Source organism: Urocitellus parryii, chromosome 2 (genome assembly GCF_045843805.1).
Source record: "Urocitellus parryii isolate mUroPar1 chromosome 2, mUroPar1.hap1, whole genome shotgun sequence".
NCBI classification, from domain to species: domain Eukaryota; kingdom Metazoa; phylum Chordata; class Mammalia; order Rodentia; family Sciuridae; genus Urocitellus; species Urocitellus parryii.
The window spans coordinates 3,707,823-3,735,227 of NC_135532.1; the positions used below are offsets into that span (position 1 = coordinate 3,707,823).

A 27,405-nucleotide genomic window follows, 5' to 3' on the forward strand; every position below is an offset into this window, starting at 1 on the left:
CAGAGGATGACGGACCAAAGACCCTAGAAGGGGGATCACCTCAGAACTCCTCCCGTCACGTGTGGGATGGAGAACTGTCTTTTCCACAGTCAGATAGAGATGCAGTGGCTTGAACTTGGAGGTTCCACAGGGCAGCCACAAAGAGCTCTGAATTAGAGAGTGACCTAGCAAAGTGGCTGTGTTTGGATGACCAAGCACCCTAAGACTCTGAGACCTAAACCAGTGACATGGACATTTGTTCTTGTGTCATGGGGGCAGCCCAACAGGCAAGGGCAAGTCTAGGAGGACGTGGCCCACAGCCTCACAGCTGGCTGGCTCCTGGCTGGAGCAGCTCAGGTGTGCGTCTCTCGTCCTCCAACAGGCCAGCTGAGGCTCCGAGGCACAGAGCGGCTGAGACCTGACCAAGACCCACCCTGAGTGGTGGAACGGACACCAGCATTTCTGCTGTGTTGTCTGGGCACATCAGTGGGCCAGCTCTGATTCAAAGGGAGAGGCGACAATCTGAACCCCTGCAGGAAGGAGGTATCACAGCACATGCAGAGGGCACGAGGCAGAGGATAGTTCAGAATGGTGACCATTCATTCCAACCTATCACAGGACTCTTCTCCTGGAGCAGCTTTTAAGCGAGGTCTTACTTCAGTCATTTCCAGTAAACGTGGATTGAGCACCTAGTTTTGCAAAGCCCTGTGCTGGATGCCAGGGCCCAGACACAAAGGAACACAGAAGAGCCCTGCACTCGGGGCTGTCAAATCCACAGACATTTAACTTTAATGATAATGGGCAAATGATCTAAGACGTTTCTAAAAAGAAGCAGTAAAAATGAGCAAAAGATATATGAAAAGGTGGTCCACATCCTTAGCAATCAGGGAAATGCAAATCAAAGCCACATTGAGATATCATCTCAGCCCATTCAGAAGGGCAATCATCAAGAATGCAAATAACAAAGGCTGGCGAGGATGAGGGGCCAGGGAGTGTGCTCATGCAGGATGGGTGGGACTGCAAATTAGTCCAGCAGCTTTGGAAAGCAGTATGAAGATCCTCAAGAAACTAGTAGTGGTACCCTCATATGACCAGCTATCCCACTCCTTGTTATTTACTTGAAAGAATTAAAGTCCTCTTACTACACTGATACGTGCATACCAAGGTTAATAGCAGCACAATTCACAGTCACCACGCTATGGCACCAGCCTGGGTGCCCGTCAACAGATGAATGGATAAAGAAAATGTGGTTCTCAGACAGAACGGAGTTTCACTCACCACAGAGAAGGCCGAGATTATGCATTTACTGGTAAATGGAAATAACTAGAGAACATGATGCTAAGGAAAGTAAGCCAGACTCAGAAAGTCAGGAATTGAATGTTTTCTCTCATATGTGCAAGCTAGAGAGGAAATAAACCAAAGAAATAAAAAAGGAACCTCACAAAAATAGAAGACAAATCAATAGAGAAGAGGAAGACCACCTAGAGGGGAAGGAGGGGAAGGCATGGACAGTACTGGAGAACCAGACCTGTCACAATCTACTTTGTCCACGTATGATATACTAGAGGGAATCATGTGTGTGTGATATATGATGACACCATACTAATTAATAATAGAAGGGATATCAGTGGAGTAGAACATGCAGCAGATGAGAGGAGAGGGAAGGGAGGGTATGGGAAAGGACAGTGATCAAAATGTGTTATATGCCCTAGGAATATGGCACAATGTGGGATACAGCATAATGCAGGGATACCTCGTGATGCTGGATATGGCATGGTGCAGAATATGGCATGGTGTCGGATAGGGCATAATGAATCCCATGATCATTCATAATTGTCATGCCCCAATAAAATTTTCCTTGGAAGGAAGAAAATTACCAAGTTTCAAAGGGTTGATTCAAAACCTTTTTAGCTTTAAAACAAGTGCCTTTTCTCACTTTCCTGAAGGAAAAGCTCCGGTGTTTGAAGTGGGACACATCAGGTTCCCACCCTAAGCCATTGAGAGCTCACTGTGAAACCCGGACCATTGACTTGACCTCTCTGAGGTTCTTTACGTGGACAAGGGAGAGAATAGCACCAACCTCAGGGCCAATGCAATGCAGCCACCTCGCACAGGCCTGATTACTTATGGGAACAATCGACAAATGAGAGTCACAATCTGTTCCTTTGCCGGGTCACTCGGGTACCTGTGGAGAGCTGGGCGAGGAGGACTTGCTCCTGACGGGACACTGGGAAGAGAGGCGAGGGCCAGCTGGAGGCAGACAGACTGCTGGACGTTCTTCAGCTGCAAGGCACGTCCACCTCTGTGAGAAAGCTAAATGGAAGGGTGCTCACGCAGCGCGAAGGCAGCTCTCCCCGGGCGGGCTTTCCCAGGGGCAGGCACCACAGGCAGAACAGGACCTTCTGCTCCCCACCCCGAACGGCTCCGCAGCTTTACTTATTCCTGCAGAACTGCCACTGGGCCCAAGTGACAGGCACTGTGGCGTCATCAAGAGACTGGGGTAGCCCTGCGAGGCAGACAGGCTATCCCAGCTTGAAAGGCCAAATGCATGGAATGGGGCAGAGCAGGCCCGCGGCATCACCCTGAATTCCAGCCTTTGTGTAAGACACAAAGGCTTCAGCCTCTGTGTGGGATCCTGGCCCAAGAAAGAGCTAGAGAAGGAGAAAGCTAGAGGGGTTTATTAGCCTTCTAAGTCACTGAATTTCTTAGATATTGCACTGAAACTCTTTGACTCCCAAATAATGTTTGTAAAGGACATAACAGTCACTCTCAAAAAGAAAAAAACCTGTTTGATAGCAAAAATGTCATATTCTCATAGATCTGATAAGCCTATTTTCTCTCTCTCGAGAACATGTACTAAAGGTGAGAATACACGGCTTTTTCTTGGTTCAATAACCTTAAAGCAATAATTGCATAATTCGTAAAGCAATTTTTTCACAAATATTATGATTAATTTTCAAATTTAACCACTGCTTTGTCCATATGCATGGTGATTTTATAATAAGAGTAGCACATTTTTTCACCGGTATTTTGCATTTTTGTGTAGTTATTTAAATTTTTAAGTATTATAATGTGCAAGATGCTTTGGTAAAACCACAGTCTTTTCTACTTCTTTGGATTCTTCTATTTGAAAATAAAAATGGTCTCATAAAATAATGAAAAACAAATGCACAGTTGCAGAGAAAAGGTTTTTAGCTCTTCAGGAAATCGTTACACATATGAGTGTTTTGGTAAGGAAATGGAGCAGAAGGAGAATTATTTAGAAAGCAGGTTTTGTCTCAGATATTTGCTAAATTGCGAGGTTTTAGTTGTCATGGCAATGAGCAGCACAGTTTAAGTAAGTCCACACAGAAATAGAAGTCACTCATCCTGTATTCATAAGAATCAAAAAGTCTCATTATTTAATGGTAAAAATCCCTGAGTTTGGATGAAGGAGGGGAAACATGGAGTGTCAGATGCACTTTTCTGACAAACTGCTTGTTGTTTTATTTTTGAAGCCACTTAAGACAACATATTTAGAACTAAACAGAAAGGAAACACTACAGTTGAAGTTCTAGAATGATCCAAGAGGCACTTAGGGGCCCTTTGCGGCTCAGGGTGGAGAAAACCGATGGAAATCTCAACTGGAGACTCAACTCCGGAATTCAGAAGACAGAAGAGCAAAATTGACAAAAAACAGAAGAAGGGACATAATCAAGCTGTATAAATGAGAAAAATAAAATAACATAAACATGAGAAATGACAATAAAACAAAAAAATTGACTTTTGAAATAATTTTTGTAGGTAAGTTTTGTGTTGGACTTCACAATATTAGGCAAAACGTTTAAATGATATCAAGAAAGCAGAAGTTGTCAAACTACAATTATAATATCAACTGAAACAACATAAAACAAAGCTATGATCAAGAAGATCAATAAGTTTAAAATCTCTGTGTCTCAAGAAAGAAAGAATACAGTCTGATTAGAGTCAGTCCCCTTTTCAACTCCTAGAATGTTCACCAGACATTAAAAAAATATATTATTCATTTAGTACAAATTATTTTAGAGGAAGAACAATAGAGAACATTATCCCATTTCCTCTTTAATATAAATTTGAAAGCAAGGGATCATATAAGAAGAAAAAAAAATACTCTCATCTCACTAATGAAAATAAATGCAAACTAGAAGCTAGTGTATCATGACCAGATTTGGTCTTCACCATGAATGAATGTCACATCACAACAGACATCAATGCAATTCGCCTACAAGCAAAGAAAAGGAGAGAATTGCTGTGATCATTTTAACAGGTACAGAAAAACAATAGATAAAACTTAGCATCCATTTCAAAGAGAGTTTTGGCAAGGGAGGGAGCAGAAGGAGAATTATTTAAAAAGCAGGTTTGGTCTCAGTCACAAAATACCTTTGGAACTCTAAGAAGGTACATTGTTAAAACAAATCTTTAGAAGTATTGTCATTCATTTGGGAACAAGACTAGAAGATCTATGTATATCAAAGTGCGTAAATGCATTCTACTGTTGTATAACTAATTAAAACAAATCAAAAATTAAAAATTAAAAAAAAGGACCAGAAGACCTGTTGCCATCCCAAATTTTCCACAATGAACTGGTGGTGCTAGCCAAAGCAATAAAATAAGAAGAAACAAGATACACAAAAAAACAGTGAATAAAGATATCTGTGGACACATACAGTACAATTTAGTAAGACACACCACAGCAAAATTATTAGAACTAATAAGAAAAGTCAGCAGGATTTCTAGATACAAGATCAACAAAGGAAACTCAAGATTCATTATTCCAATAAACAAATTAAAATGTAATAGAAAAATGGCATTCATTTTAGCAATACATAGTAAAAAGTACCTAGAAAAAAAAACTCAAATAAAGACGGGCAATAAACTGACAAAAAAAATTATGAACATTATTAAAAGAATAAGCAACATAAACAAGGGAAATACAGATCATATTTGTGGAAGAAAGGAATCAGCAGCCTAAAAGGGACAGTTTCCCCATATTAATAAATAAATGTGTTTCTAGTCAATATCCCAAAAGAATTTTTCGTAAGTAGACAAAGTGATTATAAAATTCAAATATAAAAATAAAAACCCAGGGACAACCAAAACAAATAAGGAAAATAACAACTTATTAAAAGAACTAAGTCATTAAAACAATACATCATTGATACAGTTTTAGATTAAAAATCAGGATGGGCATGAACAAACATTGCTAATCATAGGAGAGGGATCATTGAATATCTGACTAAAAATACAGGATCAAATGAATTCCTCACTTGTGCCATTATGTTCCTCAAGTATGAAAGTCTAAAGGCTTTGGGGGAACGTAAGATGACCCTAGGAAAGAATGTCCACGATAAGGCCCTATGGTCAGACCACCGGGGAGACTAGAAAATGTGTCCACTGTGCCCACGTCACCAAGGCGCAAGGTGCAGCTGCCTCTCCTGAATGCATGCAACTTTCCTCCTGATCAGAGGTTGCAGATTGATGCTCTCCCCGCAGGAACTGCTACTAAACCTATGTCCTGGGGAAAATCCTCAGCGTGCACAAGTGAAAGGAGACTCCACGTTCCTCAGCAGGGAGCCAGGGACAAGACCCTGGGAATTCACAATTCACGCAGCAAGGAAAAAGAAGGAACTAACTCTGGATGTCATGATAAAGTTAAACCTCAAAAACCGGGTGGGGTTGAACCTCTTGGCACAGACGACATATTGTAGGCTAGCATTTCCATACTACTTTAAATACATATATTATTTTAGTTGTAGATTCTCACAGTGCGTTATATTTGTTATGGAAAACCAATAGCTAGAGGAATTTAAAAAATCAAATTCTGGGAGATTTACAAAATGGATTATATTGTTGTCTCTGGGGAGGGGAGGCCGGGAAAGGGTCTACACAGGAAGACAAAGGATCTCCAATTTTAGTTCCAATTCCCTGCTTCTTTCAGCTGAATAAAAATCCAAAGCCAAAGTTATGACGTATTAATGGTGTTAATTCTAGGTGGTAGGTAGATGGGTTCCTCCTATATCACTCTGTACTCTTCTTGATTACTAAAACTTTTTCAAAAAGAAGAAAATCTGACATATAAAAAAGATATTACGCATTAAATGGGAAAACTGGGTAAGCCTGTTTTCATTTCCTCACAAATGCACAGCAGGTGTTTTACTATTTTTATGAGATATTTGAAAATTAATAATATAAACCCCTTTATTAAGAGTTAAGTACTTTCATTATAATTAACAAGGCAATAATCATCAAATTGTCTTTTTTTTTAACCAATACTTAATTACTTGTGAGCTGATTTCTGGATTCTTATCTTTCCTACAGACATCTCTTTGATTTATAATTCCCACCAGAAAGTTGAAATCTTTGTAATCATTTCAATAAAGTGCTGTATGGGAGGAAATGTATGTAAATTAAAACATGGGTTTTAACCAGATGCCTTGGTACACAGCTGACCTTGGCAGTTTCACTTTGTAAACTTCTAAAAATCAGACCAAAGAAGCGGGAGAGCGGGTGGGGAGAGCTATTTCATTTAGGATTCTCAAATGCTGTTAAATATCATATGGTCAGGTGTTTTCTTGGGCAAATCAACCTTCAATTTTGTTTTCAAAATAGCAGTCAAAACCCATGCATTTGGGACATTTCCTTCTCCCTCTGCTTTTCAATCCCCTGGTCCACTTTGTGGGCTAAGTCTCCTGACTCTCTGCATTCTGGAAATCTGAGGGGCATCAAGGGCTCCCCTGTGGGATTCTCGGAGTGCCACAGGAGCTGTGTGTAAAATACGCAAGTGACTTTTAACACTGCTCCACTCTGCAGTGGCCACAGAGTCCCAAGTCAGCACAGGTCAGTGAGGAGTGGCATGGCCACCGGCCCAGGAGCAGAAAACACTTAAGTCTGGTGAATGGTTGTGCCAACTTCTTCCAGCAAGGAAGGGGGACGTCATCTGGAAAGCCCCAAGGCTCTTTTACTCTAATGTACTCCCATCTGCCCCAGGATGCTCTGACTCCAGCCTCCAGCCCCCCACCCCACCCCCACCACCGCCAGGTGACTTAGACCTTGAGGTCTCAAAACAATCCTTGTCCTTAGAGCCCTAGGATGGCAGCGTTCTGCATCTGTCTAATTCTGGGCTGTCTCAGTCTGTCCAATTCCTTTGTAATTAGTTTCCTAAATTAAATTCCTTGCATTAAACGACCTGGTGTGGTCTCACTACTTGCCTAGACTTGAGGGCTACAATTTCAAAACGCTGCAGTTGTGTTGTTGTTCAATATGTTGGGGAAACAGATACTTGAAAAATTCAAATAGACCCTCAAACATGTAATGCCTGTGTGACCTGCTATGAAGTTCAGGTACGGTGCAAACTGTGCTGATTCACTCTCGAGTCTGGCTAACCCCACTCATCTATAGCGTCGTCGTGACCTGGGACTTGCTATCAATGAAAACTCAGATCCCACCCCCATGATAGGATGCAGACGCTGAGTTTTAGCAGCTCCCTAGCCGAGGGAGTGAGCCCACCCTCAGCACCTACCTCCCATTTGATTACTGTGGCTCCGCCCTCCCAACTCTAGGGTACTGGGGTGGCAGGGGTCCTTGGCAGCCCTGAATCACACTTCCATCCTAAGGAGAGCCTGCAATGTGTGGCTCTTGATCCTGACTGAGCAAAAACTGCAGGCAGGTTCTGCAGCCACACGAGTCGGAGACAGGAGATCAGGGTAAGAGTTGGGAGGGACAGAAAATTCTCCTCTGCTGGCTTTTGGGCGCTCGAAGCCTGAGCTGTGGAGAGGCTCTGAGCATGTCTGGGGAATGCACATGTAAAAGAAGCTGTCAGAGAGATGGAAATGTGCATGCCAAGCCAAGACAGGGCAAGTCTGACATGAGGGCTTTGGTGATGATCCCTTTAAACCTTCTTTAATTCCCCGCCCCCAGACCTAGCTGATTTTCAATGTGCTCTCCTTCCTCTGTGGCCCTCAACTCGATTCCAGGATGGAAGGAAATAGGACCTGGAAGCCAAAGACCGTGTCAAGTTCCCTGGGAACGACATGAAGGATGTTTTATCTTTGTTCCCCATCCTGCCACAGAGCTCCTAAGACCCCTGGGACTCCCTGAGTGACAGGAATGCTTCACGGTATCCCCCAAATTCGTCTCTTCCGAGGAATGCACGCTTGTGCTGGGGAGATTGCCTGGGTGCAGTGATGATGATGGGCAGAGTCAGCAGCCAATGCTTGCAGTGGCTGCCGCCCTGGGAACATGTTCGTCTTCAGACTCTTTCATGTGTGGTTCGAGGATGGAACCTGCAGCTCACACCTGCCAGGAACCCCCACCACCACCACTGAGCTACACCCAGCAAACTGTCCCACTTTTACCAAAAGAGTTACCCTGCCCAAGATGAATTCAATTCCTTGTAAAAGATAAACCGGTTATACTCTGGCAGGAACAACGTATTATTTTCTGGTAAGAACAATTTGTTACATCCGTTATGGCTATATTCTACTTTTTTAAAAAATCATACCTAGAATCTGACATTTCTAAAAAAAGAAACAAAACTTCTTGGTGAAATAATTTGAGAATAAAATAGAGACACAACACACACACACACACACACACACACACACACACACACACGTCTGACCTGAATTTTAGGCTTCTGCATCCTATAAAACAAGACGGTGAGCCCTCAGCGTCAGTGCTCTCTGATCCCTAAGTCTCAGACCTACTGTGCCTTGCTGATCACTGATTGCACTTCAATAAAAAAATAGTCAACCACAGCCTAGAGCACACTGACACACCGCCACCTGCTACCGTGCTCAGCACAGCAAGGGTGGGCACTGACGTGGGAAGTAGGTTGCAGGAGTAACGGCGAAGGCCCTTGATGAGAAAGCAAAATGCAATAAGACGAAAAGCCTCAAGATGAAACCTGAAGCTGTCCCTGGGTGCTTGGTGAAGCCACAGATGCCCTGTGCCCGCAGGGCAGATCCACACCTCAACCCTGGGACATGTAGGGTTCATTATCACCCCATCCTGAGGCCAGAGCAGTTTACAGGCAAACTTTCTGGTTTTCTGTCTCCAATGGACGAGAACTTAGACCCTCATTATACTCCAAACACCCTATCTACTTAAAATTAAAAAAAAAAAACTCTTATAAAATAGACTAACATACTTACCATCATGTTAGTATTTAAATAATAGTATTGACATATTTGGAGGTATTTTATGTCTGATTTTAAAATAACAAATTTTAACAAATTTTACTTAAAATTTCAAAAGATAATTCCTTGATTTAAAAATAAAAAGTCAGCTAGAAAATCATTATAAAATTACTTACATTTAAAAATCCTCAGGAATATCAGGAAACTATCAATAACACTGAGGGTATGAATTCAGAATGCATGAATTTATTTAATAAATTAAGAAATGATTACAGCCCACATATATGGATTTGGGGGCAACTAATTCCCAGCGTTGGTATGGAAAACCATGAACTTGAGTTTGTATGGATGTACACATGGGTGTTCATGCCACTCACTGGGTGGCTACCTGATTGATTCAGCCCCAAACAAATGGAAGCCAGAGGAAATCTATCCCTTAGTATGAACAGCAACAATACTCCCTTGACATAAAATCCTCAGGAACCAAGCAGTGGTGAGCACACAGGACACCAAATTGTCTAAACTAGTAGCGCAGGAACTGAGCCTTAGGAGTACAAAGGCAGTGCCTGGAATTAGGAAGCAGAAACTTGAACCAGCTTCACCTAATCCTCTCTAATCCACCTTCTTTTCAGAGTTCAAGGTAAAGATCAGCCCTCAGCGTCCTGAGGCAGAGAGACAGTCTTCAGACCAAATGCTGATCTTCCAAAATGCTAATGGCCGCTTTGTAAAAACCTGTCTGCATGATTCTTCCAGGCTATAATGAATTCTCCTAAAATACTTGGCCCATCTAGTTAAGAAAGGAGGGTAAGCCTTGACTAACAAGAGTCACCTTTGTGAAGAATGTTCAGTGGCTGCTCTACTCTTTTTCTTTTCCCTGAAGTGCTGGGGATTGAATCCAGAGGTGCTCTACCACTGTGCACCCCCAGCCCTATTTATTTCTGGAGACACAGCCTCATTACATTGCTCAGGCTGGCCTGGGCCTTGGGATCCTCCGCCTTGGCCTCCCGAGTGGCGGGGTCACAGGCGAGTGTGCTGGCTGCTCTCTGGCTGGTGTCGATGTCCTGCTTGCATCTGGACCCTTCTCTTAGGGCTGTGGATGCTAGGCCAGGGGCACCAGCCTAACATGCTGAGAGGACTTCAGTTTCCAGCCTTTGGGATGTATTCTTCTGGCTCATTCCGGAGGAGGGTGAGTCATTAATTTTGAGACACTGCTTAAGTTGCCAACTTTCACGACTCCATCAATTGGGCTGTTGGAGACACATGGGCCATTTGGGAAATGTGCTGATGGCATCCTGCTGGGCCTCTAGGGAATTCCACACTGACTGAAAATAGTTTTCCTTTATACTCCTTCTCCTCTGTTTAGCACTTCCTTTTGCTACTTAAACCCATAGTCCAGATATTCAGGTGGCAAAGGGGATATTTAATAGAGAAATTTCAAAAGTGACTTTTTTTGGTCAATGGCAAGTCAACCTTAAGATATGGAGGAGGAGACCAAACCTGGACTATCACAGGGATGGTGGCTCCAGGCCTCCCAGGGAAAGATCATCACCTGCATGTTGACACCTCAGACCCTCTGCCCTCTGCCTCGCCACCTGCCGGGCGGGCCCCTGTGCCCCGGCAGCATGGCTATCTGCTCTTGAAGGCCTTCTATGTCAGGACACCAGGCCCCCAGTCCCTCCACTGCAAGGAGCACCCTGCCCTGTTACTTCCTTCCCTCCAGACACTTCTGTGGACAGGGAGACAGAAGTTTCTCACCCACGCGCACCTTCTCTTTGCAACAATCAAAGACCACAAACTCTGCTCTGGCCTGGAGTCAGGCGCTCTGCAAACGCCTTACACCTGTGTAAGACAGAAAGCAAACTGTGGGAAGCTGTCCACGCAAATCCATGATCATGGCTCACCTCCAAGAAACCAAGAGAAGCCCCTTAAGGCCCCAGCAGTGTTAGGTGAAGAGTGACATTTCTATTTCTAAAAACAAAACCATCTCCTCTACTTACTGCTTCTAAAACAATCTGATTACTGAGTGCAATCTGAAGGAAGAGACTGGACGGTACCTTGGGCTTCCCTCTGCGCCATCTATATTTTTTAAAACCTTTCCTCCTTCATAAACAAAGAACATAACCAGGAAGTCCCCCTACCAGCCACGGCCACCACTGTCTGTACTGTGATAGCCATTTCATGTGCGCAGTCTCTTTAACCTCCAAATAACCCTGAGCAACGCATGAGCTATCAGAGCTATCAGCCTGGCAAATGACTGCTCCAAGCTCATGCAGTTAATAACAATGCTCTGACATGGCAAGAAGTAGTACAAGAAGCCTTCAGAAACTGAGAGCTAAACGGAAAGCAAAACCACATCTATGCATATGTTTAAAACTCAATTTACTTACTATACTGTATTGACATGTCAAATGGTGCTGGCCAAAAATGTGGATTTCAATCATGCAGACAAAACCGAATAGATGAAAGCAGTATCTTCAATACCCCTCTGCCATGTTGCTGAGTTGTATCTTCAAATTCACGTATTGCTAAATTCAATCTATTTATTCTTAAGGTGTTACTTATACTAAATGGGGGAATGCTCTGTAGGTTATATTTCTTAGATATGTATACTACACCCTTAAATATGTATACCATGTACTTATTTACAGTAAATAACAAATATAATAAAACATAAATATGAATATAGTATGGATATCCAAGAAATATATTGTAATGTATTAAGGTTATTATATATAATTACATATGTGGATATATGTATATCTCTATTTTTTTATTCAGAACTTATGAAGCAAATGAGTTGAAATCAATGCAGGTTTGGTGTCTGAAGACATATGAAGAATTCTAAGTTTCTAATAAGGGGGCCTGTGTGCATCACCCTGGGTTGCAGAACAGACGTGGGGCCCTGTGTGCATCACCCTGGGTTGCAATAGCTAGTTTTATAGCGATGACATTCTCATGAAAAGTTAAATGATACATGACCTCCTCTGTCTCCGAGCGTTACAGTGTGGGAGACGGCCAGCTCTAAAGTGGGCTTCTCAGAGGCAGGGCGCTGGGAGGAGGGCAGGAAGCGGGCAGAGGCTCCCCCCACAATTTCCCCGCATTGTGGCTTCCTCAACAGTAAGAGGTCATGTTTGGCCGTTTAACAGGAAACCTCCTGAAGGTCATTTATATTTGTCAACAATGAAGTGTTAAAGAAATAAAATACGTGGTCTGACTGTTGCTGTTCTTATTGCTATCATTATGATGTCTTTCTGCCTTCTTGGGCTCAGTCATTTTGAATCAGACCTAATGAATGTCCGCGTGTTTCGATTCTTGAATCAGGAGACCACTAAACATGGCCCTTGAACAGTGGCTGCTGGCCAGGTGGCCCCGTGTGCAGAGTCCGGGACAGGTAGCGGCCCAGATGCCAAGGCCGGGCCACAACAGTGGAACCACTCCCTCCTCTTCATCAACTGCTCATCACACTTCACCTGGGCTACCCCCAGGGTTCCCACTTAGAAAGAAACCTACTAGGAATCGAGGGGGAGAAGGACAACTGTTTGAAATGTGACCTATCATTCACCTTCTACCTGTTTTGCTGTGACCCAGGACATGGGTTACCCTCCAAGAGAAGACAGCTGGTCCCACTTGTTTTCCCCGTGTTACTTATTAGAACAGATCCTCTTTATGTTGATTCTCTCTTGAAAACTTGCCAATAGAGTATAGAAATGCCTGCGCCATCGATTCCAACATGCCTGCCAACTTCAGCCATGGGGGTTAACATTTTCAAATTGATTATCTTTTCTGACATGATCACAAAATTTCAAGGGATTGATAAACAATAAAAGTCTAAAGTTACCCAAATTTTTGAGACTTTCTGTGACTTAAAAGTGGATCTGTACATTTGCAAAACCTCAAGCTTCCCCTGAATCTCTGTTAGGAATACTGCAAACACAACCTTTCCTTGCATTATTTGTGGATACAGATCCAAGTTTGCGCGACCCACAGAAGAGGGAGAATGGGGAAAATAGGAGTCATGACTCCAACCAGGATTCCCTCTAAGAAGTTACACATAGCAGATGTTCATTTACCTATATTTTCCCATTAATTCCTACACTCATTCCTTTCGGTTTAGCAAATTTCCCACTGAAGGGAAATCATGTTTTTCTTCATTTATATTTACATTTCAGGGGGTGCGTATGCATGCACGTACTTGTTCAAATGTCTAGACCATGTATAAATATTTCTAATTACATAAATGCAAGGCTCTGTAAAATTTAAATGTCAAATGGAAATTTTATGGAAGTTTCTATGTACAGCTGCATTTATATAATAATTTCATATTAATTTACCAATGACAACTTCAGCAAGGCTGCTAATAATTTTATGCAAGTTTCATTTGGCAAATTTAGCGCATAAGTAACATTCTGTGAATAATCATCATAAAGGAAAATCACAAATAACTGAAATAACAGCAAACTTTGGAGGCCTCATCACAAGAACACTAGGTTATTTCTGCTGAAATGTAGATTATTCCACAGCTACCCCAAACCACAGGCCATGTATTGAATACACTGATCAATGTGCAGTGGGATTTTAAATGTGCACATTTTAATAAGAATGTGGTATCCCCTTGAACTTGAAACCTTTTTTGAGATATCCACATCTACTTGAGAACTTTCCCATTAATATGTTGTTGTTTTAATGGTTTCCAAGAAATTTGGGAAAGCAGCAGAGGTCAGGAATTTGGTAAAGAAGCCTATGTGGACAAAAAGAAAACTCTCAGAGGGTTTCATTCAAAGACAAGCACACTGTGAAGACTGCTTGATGTAATTCTCCTTGTAATTGTTTGCTCAAGGTCATTATCAGTGGCAAGGATCGTAACAAAGTCTTCTATTGACGAGATGCCATGGAAATCTATAATTTTTTTAGATGATCAAATGGCCTTGAAAAGCCTCTGCTTAAAGATGATTAAGGGCATGAGCCAAGATGGTTACCTCAGAGACCCTTGTCAAATAATCCAAGTAGAGAAAGAAGAGGAGGAATTACGCACACCACTGAATAGTTCTGAGAGAGATCTGGACTACTCACACACCAGAGCTGCGGGTGCCCTGAGACAGTCTCCTAGGTTCATAGAACCTTGACATTTCTTGGAGCAAAAGGCCTGTGTACCTTCACTCCAGAGAGTGCGTGGGCACGCCTGTGTCTACCAGGTGACTCAGCCCTTCAACAGGTGTGTGGGTGGGAAGGGGGGCCGCACCTCTAAAGAACAATCCCTAAGACCTTCAAGTAAAGGGACTTGTCAGAAGGAACCGGCACACTGTACCAGGGAGCATCTGTCACAGCAGAGCCTGGCAGTCTCCTGCAGCAGGAGCAGAGCGGGTGGCCGCCTGGTACCTACCTTCTGTGCTCCTGCTCCTCTGGACTGTGCAGGCAACAGTTCACGGTGTTCACCAGGAAGCCAAACAGGCGGCCGTACAGGGACTTGGCCAGGAGGTCACGGTAAAATTCAGCAATCTGTATAGTGTGTCGTCGTATGATCAAGTCTCCTAAAACACAAAGAATAGGAGGTGTGACGGCAGGGCTCCGCTGGGCCAGGAGCCTCGGCCTCAAGACTTCTGCTTCATGGGAAACCAAGAAATGGCCAGGAAAGCAGGCCTTGACTGAGGCCTTGACTAACCAGCTCCCAGGCAGGAGGGTGGTCTCGTGGCCTATGAGTGAGGCCCAGGCAGGAGGGTGGTCTCGTGGCCTATGAGCGGAGGCCCAGGCAGGAGGGTGGGCTCCTGGCCTATGAGAGGAGGCCCAGGCAGGAGGGTGGTCTCGTGGCCTATGAGCAGAGGCCCAGGCAGGAGGGTGGTCTCGTGGCCTATGAGTGAGGCCCAGGCAGGAGGGTGGACTCCTGGCCTATGAGCGGAGGCCCAGGCAGGAGGGTGGGCTCCTGGCCTATGAGAGGAGGCCCAGGCAGGAGGGTGGTCTCGTGGCCTATGAGCAGAGGCCCAGGCAGGAGGGTGGGCTCCTGGCCTATGAGAGGAGGCCCAGGCAGGAGGTGGGCTCCTGGGCTATGAGCGGAGGCCCAGGCAGGAGGGTGGGCTCCTGGCCTATGAGCTGAAGCCCAGGCAGGAGGTGGGCTCCTGGCCTATGAGGGGAGCCCAGGCAGCAGAGAGCTCTCCACAGCCATCTGGGGCCAAGGAGGCTGAGGTCCCCACCCCAGCTTTCATGCACTATCAATTTGGTATGCAAAGCTATTTAACTTCTTTGGATCTTATTCCCATCATCTGTAGTTAAAATGGAAACAGTTATGCCCATCTGTGATGATTCGGAGAAGCACTTGGCACCATGCTATGGCCACCAATGCCCAGTAAGGGGCAGCCACGTATGGCCCTGGAGGTGAAGGAAAGGGAGTCCCCACTCAGGAGGGCAGTGTGACCTCACACAGGCAGGGGCCACATTTGATGGGGATCAATCCTTTTGGACTGACAGCATTGTCTTTCTAAGCTGATGGATTGACCAGAAGGGGTGACCCTGTGCTCTCTCCCGGGAGCCCAGGGTTGACAATGCAGTCACGTCCAGAGGCCAAACAGGCACCCAATCCCAAGATCCGCTGCACCCAGGGGGCACAGCCCAAGCTGTCTTTGGGCTCTCTGTTTGAAAGAAGACCATGAATTGGACCAGGATGAAAGTCCGAGTACAGAAAACTTAACCTTTAAGATACTGGATGTCCGTGGTCAAGGCAGAGGCCAACTCATCTGTGGACACTTGTAACATTCCAGCCACTGAAATTGAAGCAGTATTATAAAACTCAAGTTAGTGTACGTTTGATACTCAGAACATTTATATATATAGGACATCTTTACATAGACACATGAGAACACATGTATTAAAGAAAAGTAACTACTACTGTAATTGTCAAGTTCAACCAGAGAAACATCTTAAAGGAATCAACTTGTCACTAAGTTCTTGTGGCTCTGCGCATGAAATCGTAACAGGTCTGGGGGCACTGCTGTTCTCACAGATAGTGATGAATTGTTTTCTCCATATTCTTCACTAGATCACTTTGATATAGTGAAGATAGGCTCCTTTAGTTTTACGGTAATTTTTTTTAAGTGGGGGTGACTAGAAAGGTCATTTCAAAGATGAGAGAAATTTTTGGCAAGGTCTCATACTAAGTCAAAGTTGCCAAAAACATATATTGCAGAAAAGATAGCATTTGAAGGGAAGCCGCTACATCTTGTTTAAAATGTTTAGCTACCAACATCTCCCCCATATAAACTGGGTGCCATGGCTAGAGGCAGAGAACACTTAAGAACAATAAAAAGTGAACTCAAGTAAGTGCGGAAGAAGCAGAGCTGCTGGAAGAGGGCCCTGCAGCACACACTGGCCCTCAGAGCCAGGCCACTCATAAAGCAAAGTAGATGCTCCCCACGTTGAGCCCTACTCCTGAGAAGGGCTTGTGCCCCGGGCTTTTCTGTACTGTGTCTCCATCTACTGGCAGCTCGGCAAAACTGCACAGCAGTGAGGTTCCTGCTCACCACTCCACTGACCTTGTTCTAGAAGCTGGAGGTCAGAGACAAAGGCAGAGTGAGCGTCCGTCAGCGCGGTGAACTGGATGTCTCCAAGGTGCAATATTGCTGCTAGAATAGCAAATAGGTTCTCCACCTCCTGCACAGTTTACAAATAGAGAGCATCAACAGTCTTGCTTAGAGGAAAGACTGAAACAAAGATCCTTTAAAAGTCTTGGAGGGTACAAAAGGGGTGTGGCCCTTGTTCATAGGATTGTGGCTTCAGATTCTAAATGTTTGGTGAAAGAACCACCAATGTCTGCCTCAAAACCACAATCTCATGGCTCAAGGCACATTTCCTCTACATCAATGTTTCTGTTCCTCAGATATAAGACAGTGAGAAAGTGCTCTTCTGATAGAAATCGAGGGGTTCTGATAACCGTCACACCCAAACACGAATGGTCTGTACTGCGGTCTGACTGGCTGGGCCTCACCTGTGAGGTCAGACTTCCCTCGGGTCCTCTAAGGCCGACTCCGGCCTGCCAAGGCCAGGGGGCCCAGCTGGACAGCACTGTGGCTGCCCTCCTCAGGAGCCCACTCTGTGGCAGCTGTTCCTCCTTCCCTCCCCGTGACACAAACGGAGGTGGTGGTCACAGAGCTAGAGAAACAAGTGGCTAGTTGTGTTTCCAGGCATCTTAAGGAAAACCAGGGAACAGACAGACGTGGGCCCCAACTGCCTGAGCAGGACGCTCAGGAAGAGAGAGTGTGCTGAGGGGAGCTCTGAGAACCCCCCTCTGCAGAAGGAAGACGGACGCCTGGGGTCTGAGTGAGGAAAGGCGATTTTTGGCAAGAATGGAAAATCAAGAAAGAGCCGCCGTAAGGGATGCTTCCCTAGCACCCAGTCCTTAGCACGATACTGTCCACAGTGGAAGAGGCTGAGCCAGGGCCGAGGCCAGGGCCCCTTAGTTCTCAGTCCCCTAATTCAGGAATAAGCCCCGGCCAGGCCCACATGGAGGGCGTCCTACCCACAATCTCATTTGACCTACAAACACAGATCAAAGCAGCAGCATCCCTGGGGTTCTGTGACTTTCCTCCAAATCACTCCGTTTTCATGGAAAGCCATGATTTCAGAATCATCTGGAGCACGAGAGCATGGGGAGAGGTGACCTTGATACTCTCCAGGCTGACCACTCTGATCACGGCGTCACTCAAAAACATGTTTGCTAATCCTAAACCCCAACTCAGGGCTTCCAATTTAATCCATCTTGCTTCATAGAATAGCATTTCCCAGCCCATGAGACTCTCCGACAGCGGTTTCCCTTTTCAGTAATTCTAATAACTCTTCATTCGTGTCCCGGAGCCTGCAGAGTGGACTCCTCTGGATAGACAGACAAGAAGAATGTGCACCGTCCTCAAGGGTCTTTCCCTTCAGGGTGGAGACAGAGCTGTGGGTGCCACCTGCGGTGCCCACTGTGAGGTGGTGAGTTCCGAGACAGAGGGAGACATCAGGCCCTCTGGGGGGGGGGCTGCTAGGCTGTGTCTGTGTTCAGTAATGGTCCCCTGCGGCCACTGGGGACAGGGCGGAGGTGGAGGCATCTCTATGCACAACTCTGGGGCCCATGGTGCCTGACACATTTTGACCCCAGGTGCTCAGCCCAGAAACACTGTCCTTTGGCTGGTAAGGGAAATTATATATCCCTCCTGAGTGAAATAACTGTCCCCATTCAAGTCACTTTAAAGGATCACGATGAAGAGGTGCATTTCATGTCTTTTGTTAAAATATACATGTCTTTTACCAAAAAGGCTGTCCGATTCTCCACTAGCTACCTGGCCAGCGGGTGCATTTTGCCTGCCCAGCCTTTGAGGATCAATCACGGGGTTTCAAAGCCCTGTTTCCAAGCAACTGGTCTTTAGGTAGAAGGGCTCCCTGCCCCTCTCTGTGCCCCTTTTTCCTGTAGGGGAGGTGGGCATCTCAGGCACGAAGGGAGGGAAACAAAACAGCAGCAGCAGCCAGAGGACAGGGCCGTGCGAGCGGCTGGAGCCAGGGAAGGCAGAGGAGACTGCAGAGGAGGGCAGAGGGCCACGCGGCCTGACCGTGGCACTGCCGGCCCGCTCCACCCAGACAGACACTCAGCTCACCCCGTCTCTGTGGTGAGCAGGTGGGCCGGGCCAGGAGCCCGCATGGATTCCACAGTCCACTCCTGGCCCTTCCCGGGTGCTCTCCCGACCCCTCCCACACCACCCATCAGCCACACCTGTGGCCAGGGCAAAGACAGGCTGGCAGGAGTGGACACACTGGCTTCAGACAGACAGATGGCATTTACGTGGGTGACGAAATCGGGGGACTCCTGGCATACCCCAGCAACCTCACGCTCCTCGTTTCTGAGGACGTGGCCAAAATCCAAAACAGTGTCACATAAGGGCATGCAGAAAACACGCCCAGGAAGCAGAGGTCAGGGACCACTAACCACATATGGTTCTTTCACTTAAATTAATTAAATTAATTAAAAGAAGGAATCACTTAGAGTCCCATTCTTCACCTCCTTGACCTCACTTCAAGCACCCTACAGCCACACAGGCTCACAGCCACAACACTGTGCCCACCAACGGGGACACCAGCACTGATGTGGCAGGCTGCGGCTTTTCCGTGAAAATGGGCAGCTCTTCGACTTGGTATTTAAGAATAAAGTTTTCTGTTGCCTGAGGAGACATTTATTTTAAAGTGCTCACATTGTGATTCTGGACAGTGGGCAGCTGCTCAATCCACAGTTATTGGGTAGGTTGGCGGGCAGGGATGCTGGGTCTGTTCTGGACATGGATAGGCTCCTTGGCCACCATCTTGACAGTGTGCCCTCTCCTGTCCCACTCTGTCCACGGTTCCTAGTCCCTGCCACCATCCACGTCTCCTTTGTCTCCTGACCCTCTAGTGAGCGCTGGGGGCAGGAGAATCTGCGCTCTGCTAGGCCACTGGTGTCTACAGCAATACCTGGAACCTAGTGGGGTCCAGAAATGCCTCTGAGTGGACCCCTGGGCTGTGGAGGGAGGTTCACTCAGTGAAACACAGTAGCACTCACCACGGCGCTGAAGCCGACAACATTCAGAGCTTGTTTCAAAACCGCGAACTTCTCCCTGTTCAGAGAGCGCTCTGCTGTGGACACGTCTTCCCGTGTGGTCTGGTTCAAGTACCTGTTGGGACAAAGACACGGCTTTAGGGCTTGGCCCGGAGTGAAACTCGAGTGATTGAAAGACACTTCAGCCATATTTGGTCTCCATAATAATGGAAATCGCCTGGACATTGTGTCCTGGCGTGTTTACAAAGCTTTCAGAATGTAACAGCACATACTGTTTCAGGAAAGGAAGAAACCCCGTTCTGGCTGTACCAGAACATAACTGCACCATGTGACATGCCTCTCACCTTAGCTGCACCCAGCCTTGTGAAAGGAGAAAGTTCCAAGTACTCAGTGCACTTCATACAGAATCCGGCAGGCACTATCATATGCATTGTAATTAATATGTGCATTAAAGAGACTAACTTACACTCACATCGTTTCTTCTTGTCGGTACCTTTTAATTATAAGGTAATTGATTAATTCATTAATTTATTCTTTTCATTCAACAAACACATGAATCACCTACCAAATACAGGAAACAGCAGGCAGCTGAGGACTATGTGGAGGTGAAGGAACCCTCCCTGGACCTCAACTGTGAAACACAACATACCCAGGGGCAGCAAAGATGGCGGTGGGCAGGTGGGGAAAAGGAGGGCTGCACAGTGCTTGAGTGTAGGGAGGCAGCAGTACCCAGATGTGGACAAGGAGGAAACGCTTTGGAGGAGTGGGCTCCGGTTCCAAAGAGCAGCACATGAGCAAGACTGGCCAAGCACAGAGGCCATAAGGCTGACCCGGGATACAACAGTATGAAGACACACAGCGTTGTGCAGCGTGGTGCATGAGGAGCACAGAGTCTGCACATGCACTCTAAGGAGCCGTGGCCAGGGGCTGCTAGGTTGGAGAAGCACCAGAGCTTTGTACACCCTGCACAAGAGTCTCAGGCAGGTTCTGGAGGGATGGGGACAGAAAAGAGGCACAACGAGCTTGGAGTGTCAGGAGTGTTCTTGCACACTGGTGGGAGGTCACCTGGAAAGAGATGAGACAACTAAGGGTAGCAGGTGATCCAGGTGTGACCAACCCTGGTGAGCACAGAGCAGGGAGCCAGGCAGAAACAGTCAGGAGGAGCCGTGGTTTGTGCACAGGGCCGCAGAACAGGAACAAATGGTGCTTTCCAAGTCTCTGTCTGGGGAAACTGCTGGGATCAGGGCCCATCAACCAGAGCGCATTCTCTAGTTGCAGGTATGCTCTTGTGAGAGAAAAGTCTCATACTTTCTATCAGTCGCATTGAAGTTCAAGCTCAAGTGGAGCCCAAGATTTAACAGATACAAGAGCCTAGAATTAAGAAAAGACTAGAAAATCTAGTCTGGAAACCACCCTCATGCCGGGGATTAAAGCCACGTAAGTGGACTGTGGGGAGGCACAGGGGGACCACGGAGGAAGCAGGCTGATGGCTGGGTGGGGTTGGGACAGACTCGTGTGCACCAGCTGAGACAGAAGCACATGGAGACTGGACAAGAGACAGTGGCAGTGGGTCCTAGAGGGGAGGAGGAGGGTCCCCACAGTGTGGCTGTGCCTATAGGCAGAAAGGCCACCACTGCCTTGCAGACTTGCCAGGAAAGGTGACCAACTCCACCACTCAGGCCCACAGCAGCTCAGGGGACCACTGTTCCGTGGCCTCAGTTTACCCAGGAGAGACCGAGTGGCATTTGGCAGGTAGACCTAGTGGCATAGGTGCAGGTAGCTTGAGGAAGGCGTGGGAACACAAGGTGCTTGCTGGGGAGAGGTGGGGCCCAGCTGGTAGCTAGGCTGCGGGTGCCAGCTGGGGAGCAGACCAGGGCCAGGTGCTGTCACTCTCCTGAGAGCCCCCCCAATGGCTCACGCAGGATGGGGAAGTTGGGGTTTGGGCAGTGAAGCAGGAAGAGAAGGTCAAGAGGGACAACGAGTCAGAAAGACACTGGTCGACCGTGCCCCTGGGAGCAGAGTCGTTTTACCTGACATTTACAACTTCTGGTGACTCAAGAGCCTCAAAGAAAAGAAACTGTGAATGCTCTAGAGACTTCTGGAGTATCTACACAGGTACACTCTTACACACTCACATATGCACAATACACTCACACTCAGCCACATTCAGACCCTCACAGGCACACTCACACAAGCAAGCACACTCCCACTCACTCCATGCACTCACATTTTCACACACACTCCTGCACATGCATTCATGTAAACACACTCATATGCTCATATATACACTATTTATACAGTTACACACTCACATGCATTCACATTCTCAAACTCACACTCCTAAACATGTATATGCACTTATCACTCACACATCCATACAAATAGCCACTTACACACTTACAAAACTCTTACAAACTATGTATGCATGCTTATGTACACACCCACACATTACACTCATGCTGTCATGCACACACCCTCACATTCACACACACTAATGCACCCACACCAAAGTACCACAGATACACTCATGCACACACTCCAACACATGTGCACACACTCATGCACATTAATACATTCATACACATGCACACACTCAAACACATAAATACCTGTGCTCTCATATGCTCAGTGTCATATACACACATATGCACACAAACACCTTAACACACAAAAGCATGCAAAACCAAACTTCCAAACTCATGTGCACTCATGCACTGACACAAATACACATTCACACACAGTAACACATTCGCATTCATACACACACTCCCATTCAAATTATCACACACAAATACACTCATGCACATACCTCAGTGCACACACACATTCACTCACAAATACTGATTCATACTCACATGCTCAAACACATTTCTATATACTCATATACTATCACACATACAGATATATGCACACTCACAAAACCCACAAACACACTAACACACTCATAGTCATGCACACAAAGTCATACATTCTAATACACTCACAGATACTCATATACTCTGACACACTCATGGTTACACAACACAAACATTTTCACACATGCACACACATACACACATACCCACACATTTATTTTTTTAAGAGAGAGAGAAAGAGAGAGAGAGAGAGAGAGAGAGAGAGAGAGAGAGAGAGAGAGAGAGAGAGAGAGGGAGAGAGAATTTTAATATTTATTTTTTAGTTTCGGCGGACACAACATCTTTGTTTGTATATGGTGATGAGGATCGAACCCGGGCCGCATGCATGCCAGGCAAGCACGCTACCACTTGAGCCACATCCCCAGCCCATACATATTTGCATTTACATGCACATTGAATGTGTAAGCACATGCTTACACCCAAACTCACTCTCAAACACTGATGCACACATACTCATGTACACACTGACATACAAACACGTGCAAATCACACTCATATACTCTCAGACACTGACACAAACATGCACTCACAGGCACACTCACACTCATGTACCTATCTAACACACTCATGCACACACACAATCATGCACACACCCAAACACTCTCTCTCATACACATTCAGTCACACACATTCACCCTCACATGCTCTCCTGTTGCTCGAACACTAAAATACACTTGTGCCATGTCACACTCTCACTCACACTCCTACTTGCACTCACACACACCACACATTCATGCACACTCATACTCAAACACACACACACACACACACAATGGTGATACCTCTGATGGGGATAAAGCACTCCATCTGCTCCCTACAGCTACCCACATTCAGAACTGGCAGTTTCTGAGCCAAACACCATGTTTCCATAATGCCACCTCAGACACAACGCGTCAAAGGGAGGCTTCTTCCATGCCTCTGTCTTATGCCACCCTTGATCACTGTGTAGGTTAACATCGTATTGAGGGTGATCACAGAGCAACTGGCTCCTCTAACTGTGGAGTTAAAAGTTCAACGGTCACCGTTTCTCTGAAATTCCCTAAGAAATAACCCAGCATGCTCCTCCTGGGCTCCCTCCAGGGTCACCCGAAACTGCTCCTGCAGTGTGGTACAGGAGGAGCAGCAGCTGTGCCCTGTCCCATGTGGGGCACGAGGACCACAGCAGACGTGTTCCTGGCTCTGGGAGGAGCAGCCACGCAAAGTCAATGCTGCAGTTACAGGCAGGCTCTGGGCATGAAGTGGACCAGAAGGAGAACAGGCAAAGAGGGTTTGCCTCATGGAAGGAAGGATGTTTTCATATGGGGTGAAGCACCTTCCTCTGCAGCAGGAAAACTGGTTGGCATAATGATGATAAAAAGAAAAAAAAAAACGTCTTTTTAGGCAACATGGTGCACACCTATAGTCCCAGTGGCTTAGGAGGCTGAGGAAGGAAGATCACAAGTTCAAAGCCAGCGTCAGCAACTTTGCAAGGCCTGAAACATCTTAGAGAAACCCTGTCTCAAAATTAAAAAAAAAAATTAAAAAGGGCTAGGGATGTGGCTCAGTGGTGAAGTACCCCTGGATTCAGTTCCTGGTACAAAAGAAAAAAATATTAAAAAATGAAATTTTTTTCTGCTGCTCATAGCATTTGAGATGATTTCAACTGAAATACATGTCTTAATTATCAGCATAAAATTTTATTTTAAAATGTGAATGTTATGAAAAAAATTATACACTTATATTTTGGAGATTAAAGGCACTATTGTCCCCCTTTAAAATTATTCATCATGAAACTTTGCATAAGGACAAAAATATTGGGAAAATATTCATGGAAAAATAATTAAACTGAGAATCAAAAGAGTTGATTCTTTCTAGAAACATTTAAACCTTTATTTTATTATCTGAAAGATGAAGTACACATGGATTTAAAAGAAATAGAGTAATAACATTCTCCACTTGTGCATCAAGATGCTTCTGTGGGTACCCTGTTAAGAGGCTGATGCACTTTTGCATTCAGAATTCCAAACATAAAAGGCACAGGACTGCTCCCTGGACAGACTCCTGTCCACAACAGGGACTTTTAGTCCATGTGCCCGGACGGCAATGAAGCTCTTTGTCAAATAACCAAGCCAAGTGAAATGAAGGAGCATTCTGAGAAACAAATGCTACTAGCAATGGAGAACATCTTATTCCAAAGAACTCACTTTTAGCTTATTCTCAGATAAACTAATAAATAGATAAAAGACCGTAGTTCTCACTTGATGGCTTTGCCCCAGGAAGTGCCTGAAAGCTGAGATTCACGTGTGCAGTGTTATAGTGGCCTCTGCAGACTTCTGTCACTACAGGTAGGCGGGATGGCGTGGACTACTGCCAGAGGCTTCCGGATTCCAGCTGTGACCATTCCAACTTCATGTCGCAAACCATCATAGCACAGGGGATCAAGCCACCCTCCATCATCTGACCAGGGTTTTCTGTTTTGCTGACCTGTGGTCTCAAGATGTCTCCAAACCCTAAGACTCAACGTTCCATGTCTTCTTTGTTATTTGAGAATCAAAGTCTCACACCTGCAGCATAAACGATCTGCATTTTAATCATCTCCTTTTAATTCACGGTGATAAGAAACACTACTATTTGGAAACAGAAGTATCTCAGTGTCCAGAGTCAGAAATACCAGAACTGGTCACCTTAAGGGCATCCGTTGCCTTCTTTTGATAAGATTGGCTAACTGGGGGGAGGCTCTAGGTGTTTCTGCCAAGGGGTGAAGGATTATGGAGAAAACTCGAGGCTCGGTTCACACAGCTTGACTAATCATACTCTGAAAGAACAGCGGCAGGAACTCATATCCCTTGAGGTTCCAAGTCCTCCTCTTCGAGTGAGTCTGTGGCACTTCCCCAGTCATCACAGTGACTTGCAAAACAGGGATCATTTCACCATGTGACCTGCCAGGGAACGGGAGCTCCTCAAAGGTCGCACAGCTCCTGATCAACCAGCACACGCCCTTCCTGACCCTAGAACCCCCAGGCTCAGTCACAAGGTTCCTGTGGGAACAAGGCTGGGGAGGGGGATGTGGCAAGGGCCTGTGGCTGCTCCCTGCCGAGGGTCAGCACCAGTCGCAGAAAGAGCATGGAAAGTACTCGGGGGCTCTGGAGGGCAATCCTACACACATTCAGAGTCACTGCTACCAAGCACACAGCCATTTCTTTTAATAAATGAAAAGAAGTTCCTGACCTTAAATGTCCGGTTCATTTGGTGACTGCAAGGAGACTTCTGAGGTCATCTCAGCAAAAACCTGCCCACCCAACTGTGATTCCCCTGCTCACTTATTTATTTTTGTTCATTCTTTCTCTCCAAACGTCAATTAACTATTTAGGGACAGTCATTAATTCTTGAATTCTGTGTTCTTAAAGTGATAGATGACAGGAAATTCCTAATTGAATAAAAAGTATCATCTGACAATGTGTGTATTCAGCAGGTGTTTAATATATAGGGAGCAGTGGGAAAACAAAAGAGGAAGGAAAGGAAGGAAGGAGAGGGAGAGAGGAAGGGAGGAAGCTGGCCCCGTGGAGGTGGAGGGAGCTCATCCAACCTGTTGGCTCTCCCTCATGGTGACTGTCACACAGGCCCCAGCACCACCCAGTTCTCTGCTACCTCTGTGACTGTGCACAGTTGTACTGTTCCCGAGTCCACCCTACATTACGGAGCTCTGATGTTTGTGTGTCTCCATGAACTAGTTAATAGAGTCCCAAGAAAATCAACAAAGTGCACGTGAGCCTTTTAAAGATGTTTTGGTCTTATCCACATTAATAAATTCTTCTAAAAACCAATGGATATTACATAGAAAAAGAAATAAAAAGACTTATAAAAGTATGAATTTCACAAAACTGGGAACACAGTCCCTTGGAGACTTGCCCAGGCGGCTGTGTGAACCAATACATTCTTCAGTGCTTCCCTGGGCAGCCTGCTGCAGAGTGGACGTTTTAGTGTAACTGTTTGGCATCTGGGGACATCAGGCTTGTCTCTAGTTTGAGACTGTTATAAATAAAGCCACAATGGACATGCATGCACAGGTGTTTGTGCAAACACAACGTTATTTCTCTGGGACAAATGCTGGGGGGGGGCGGGGAGTGAGAGCTGGCTCATGTGGTGGCTGCACAGTTTTATGAGGAATCCAAACTCCTGTCCAGCGTGGCTGCGCTCACCTGCGTCCACCAGCAACACAGAGGGCTGCAGTTTCCCCACAGCCTCGCCAGGAACCACGGCTGTACCACAGTCACATCAGCCACTCTGGTGGGTGTGTGGGGATGTCACTGGCTTAGCATGCCCTTCTCTTATGTGCGTGAGGCCTCCGTGTCCCCTCTCGTGTGCGTGTGTGGCCTCCGCATCCCCCCTTTTGTGAAATACCTCTTCTTGTCTTCAGGTCATTTGCTCATGGTTTTAAAATGGTGTTTTTCCTGCTGTTGATTTTGGAGACTTCTTTTTCCATCTAAAACCTCTGTCCTTTGTTAAATATGTGGTGTTTGCAATATTTTCTCCCAGGATACAGCTCGCCTTTTAATCTTCTTAATGGAGTTTTCTGAAGAATAAAGGCTTTATATTATGTAATACAATGTATCCATTTTTTTTTCTGGTAGGGTTCTTGTGTTTGGTGTCAAGTTCTTGCCTTGTCCTAGATTCCAAAGATTCCCTTCTCCCTGTCTGTAAAAATTGTAGAGCATTATGCTTTACCTATAAGTCCATGATATATTCCAATTTTTATATAAGGTGTGAGGTTTTTTTTTTTTTTTTTTTTTTTTTTTTTGCTTTGCTTTTGTTATTTCTGTCCTGTTTC

The 27,405-nt window shown here is 45.6% G+C and overlaps 1 protein-coding gene across 1 annotated transcript in view; it reads right to left on the reverse strand.

Annotated features, from left to right (window-relative positions):
• Myo16 (myosin XVI) overlaps positions 1–27,405 on the reverse strand; it is a 394,733-nt gene that overhangs the window by 172,834 nt on the left and 194,494 nt on the right. The window contains exons 16-19 of the mRNA XM_026399873.2: positions 19,687–19,798; positions 16,655–16,772; positions 15,815–15,886; positions 14,515–14,662 (exon numbers count right to left, since the gene is read on the reverse strand). Of these exons, the coding sequence (XP_026255658.2) occupies positions 14,515–14,662; positions 15,815–15,886; positions 16,655–16,772; positions 19,687–19,798 (450 nt within the window). The remainder of the gene's footprint in view (positions 1–14,514; positions 14,663–15,814; positions 15,887–16,654; positions 16,773–19,686; positions 19,799–27,405) is intronic.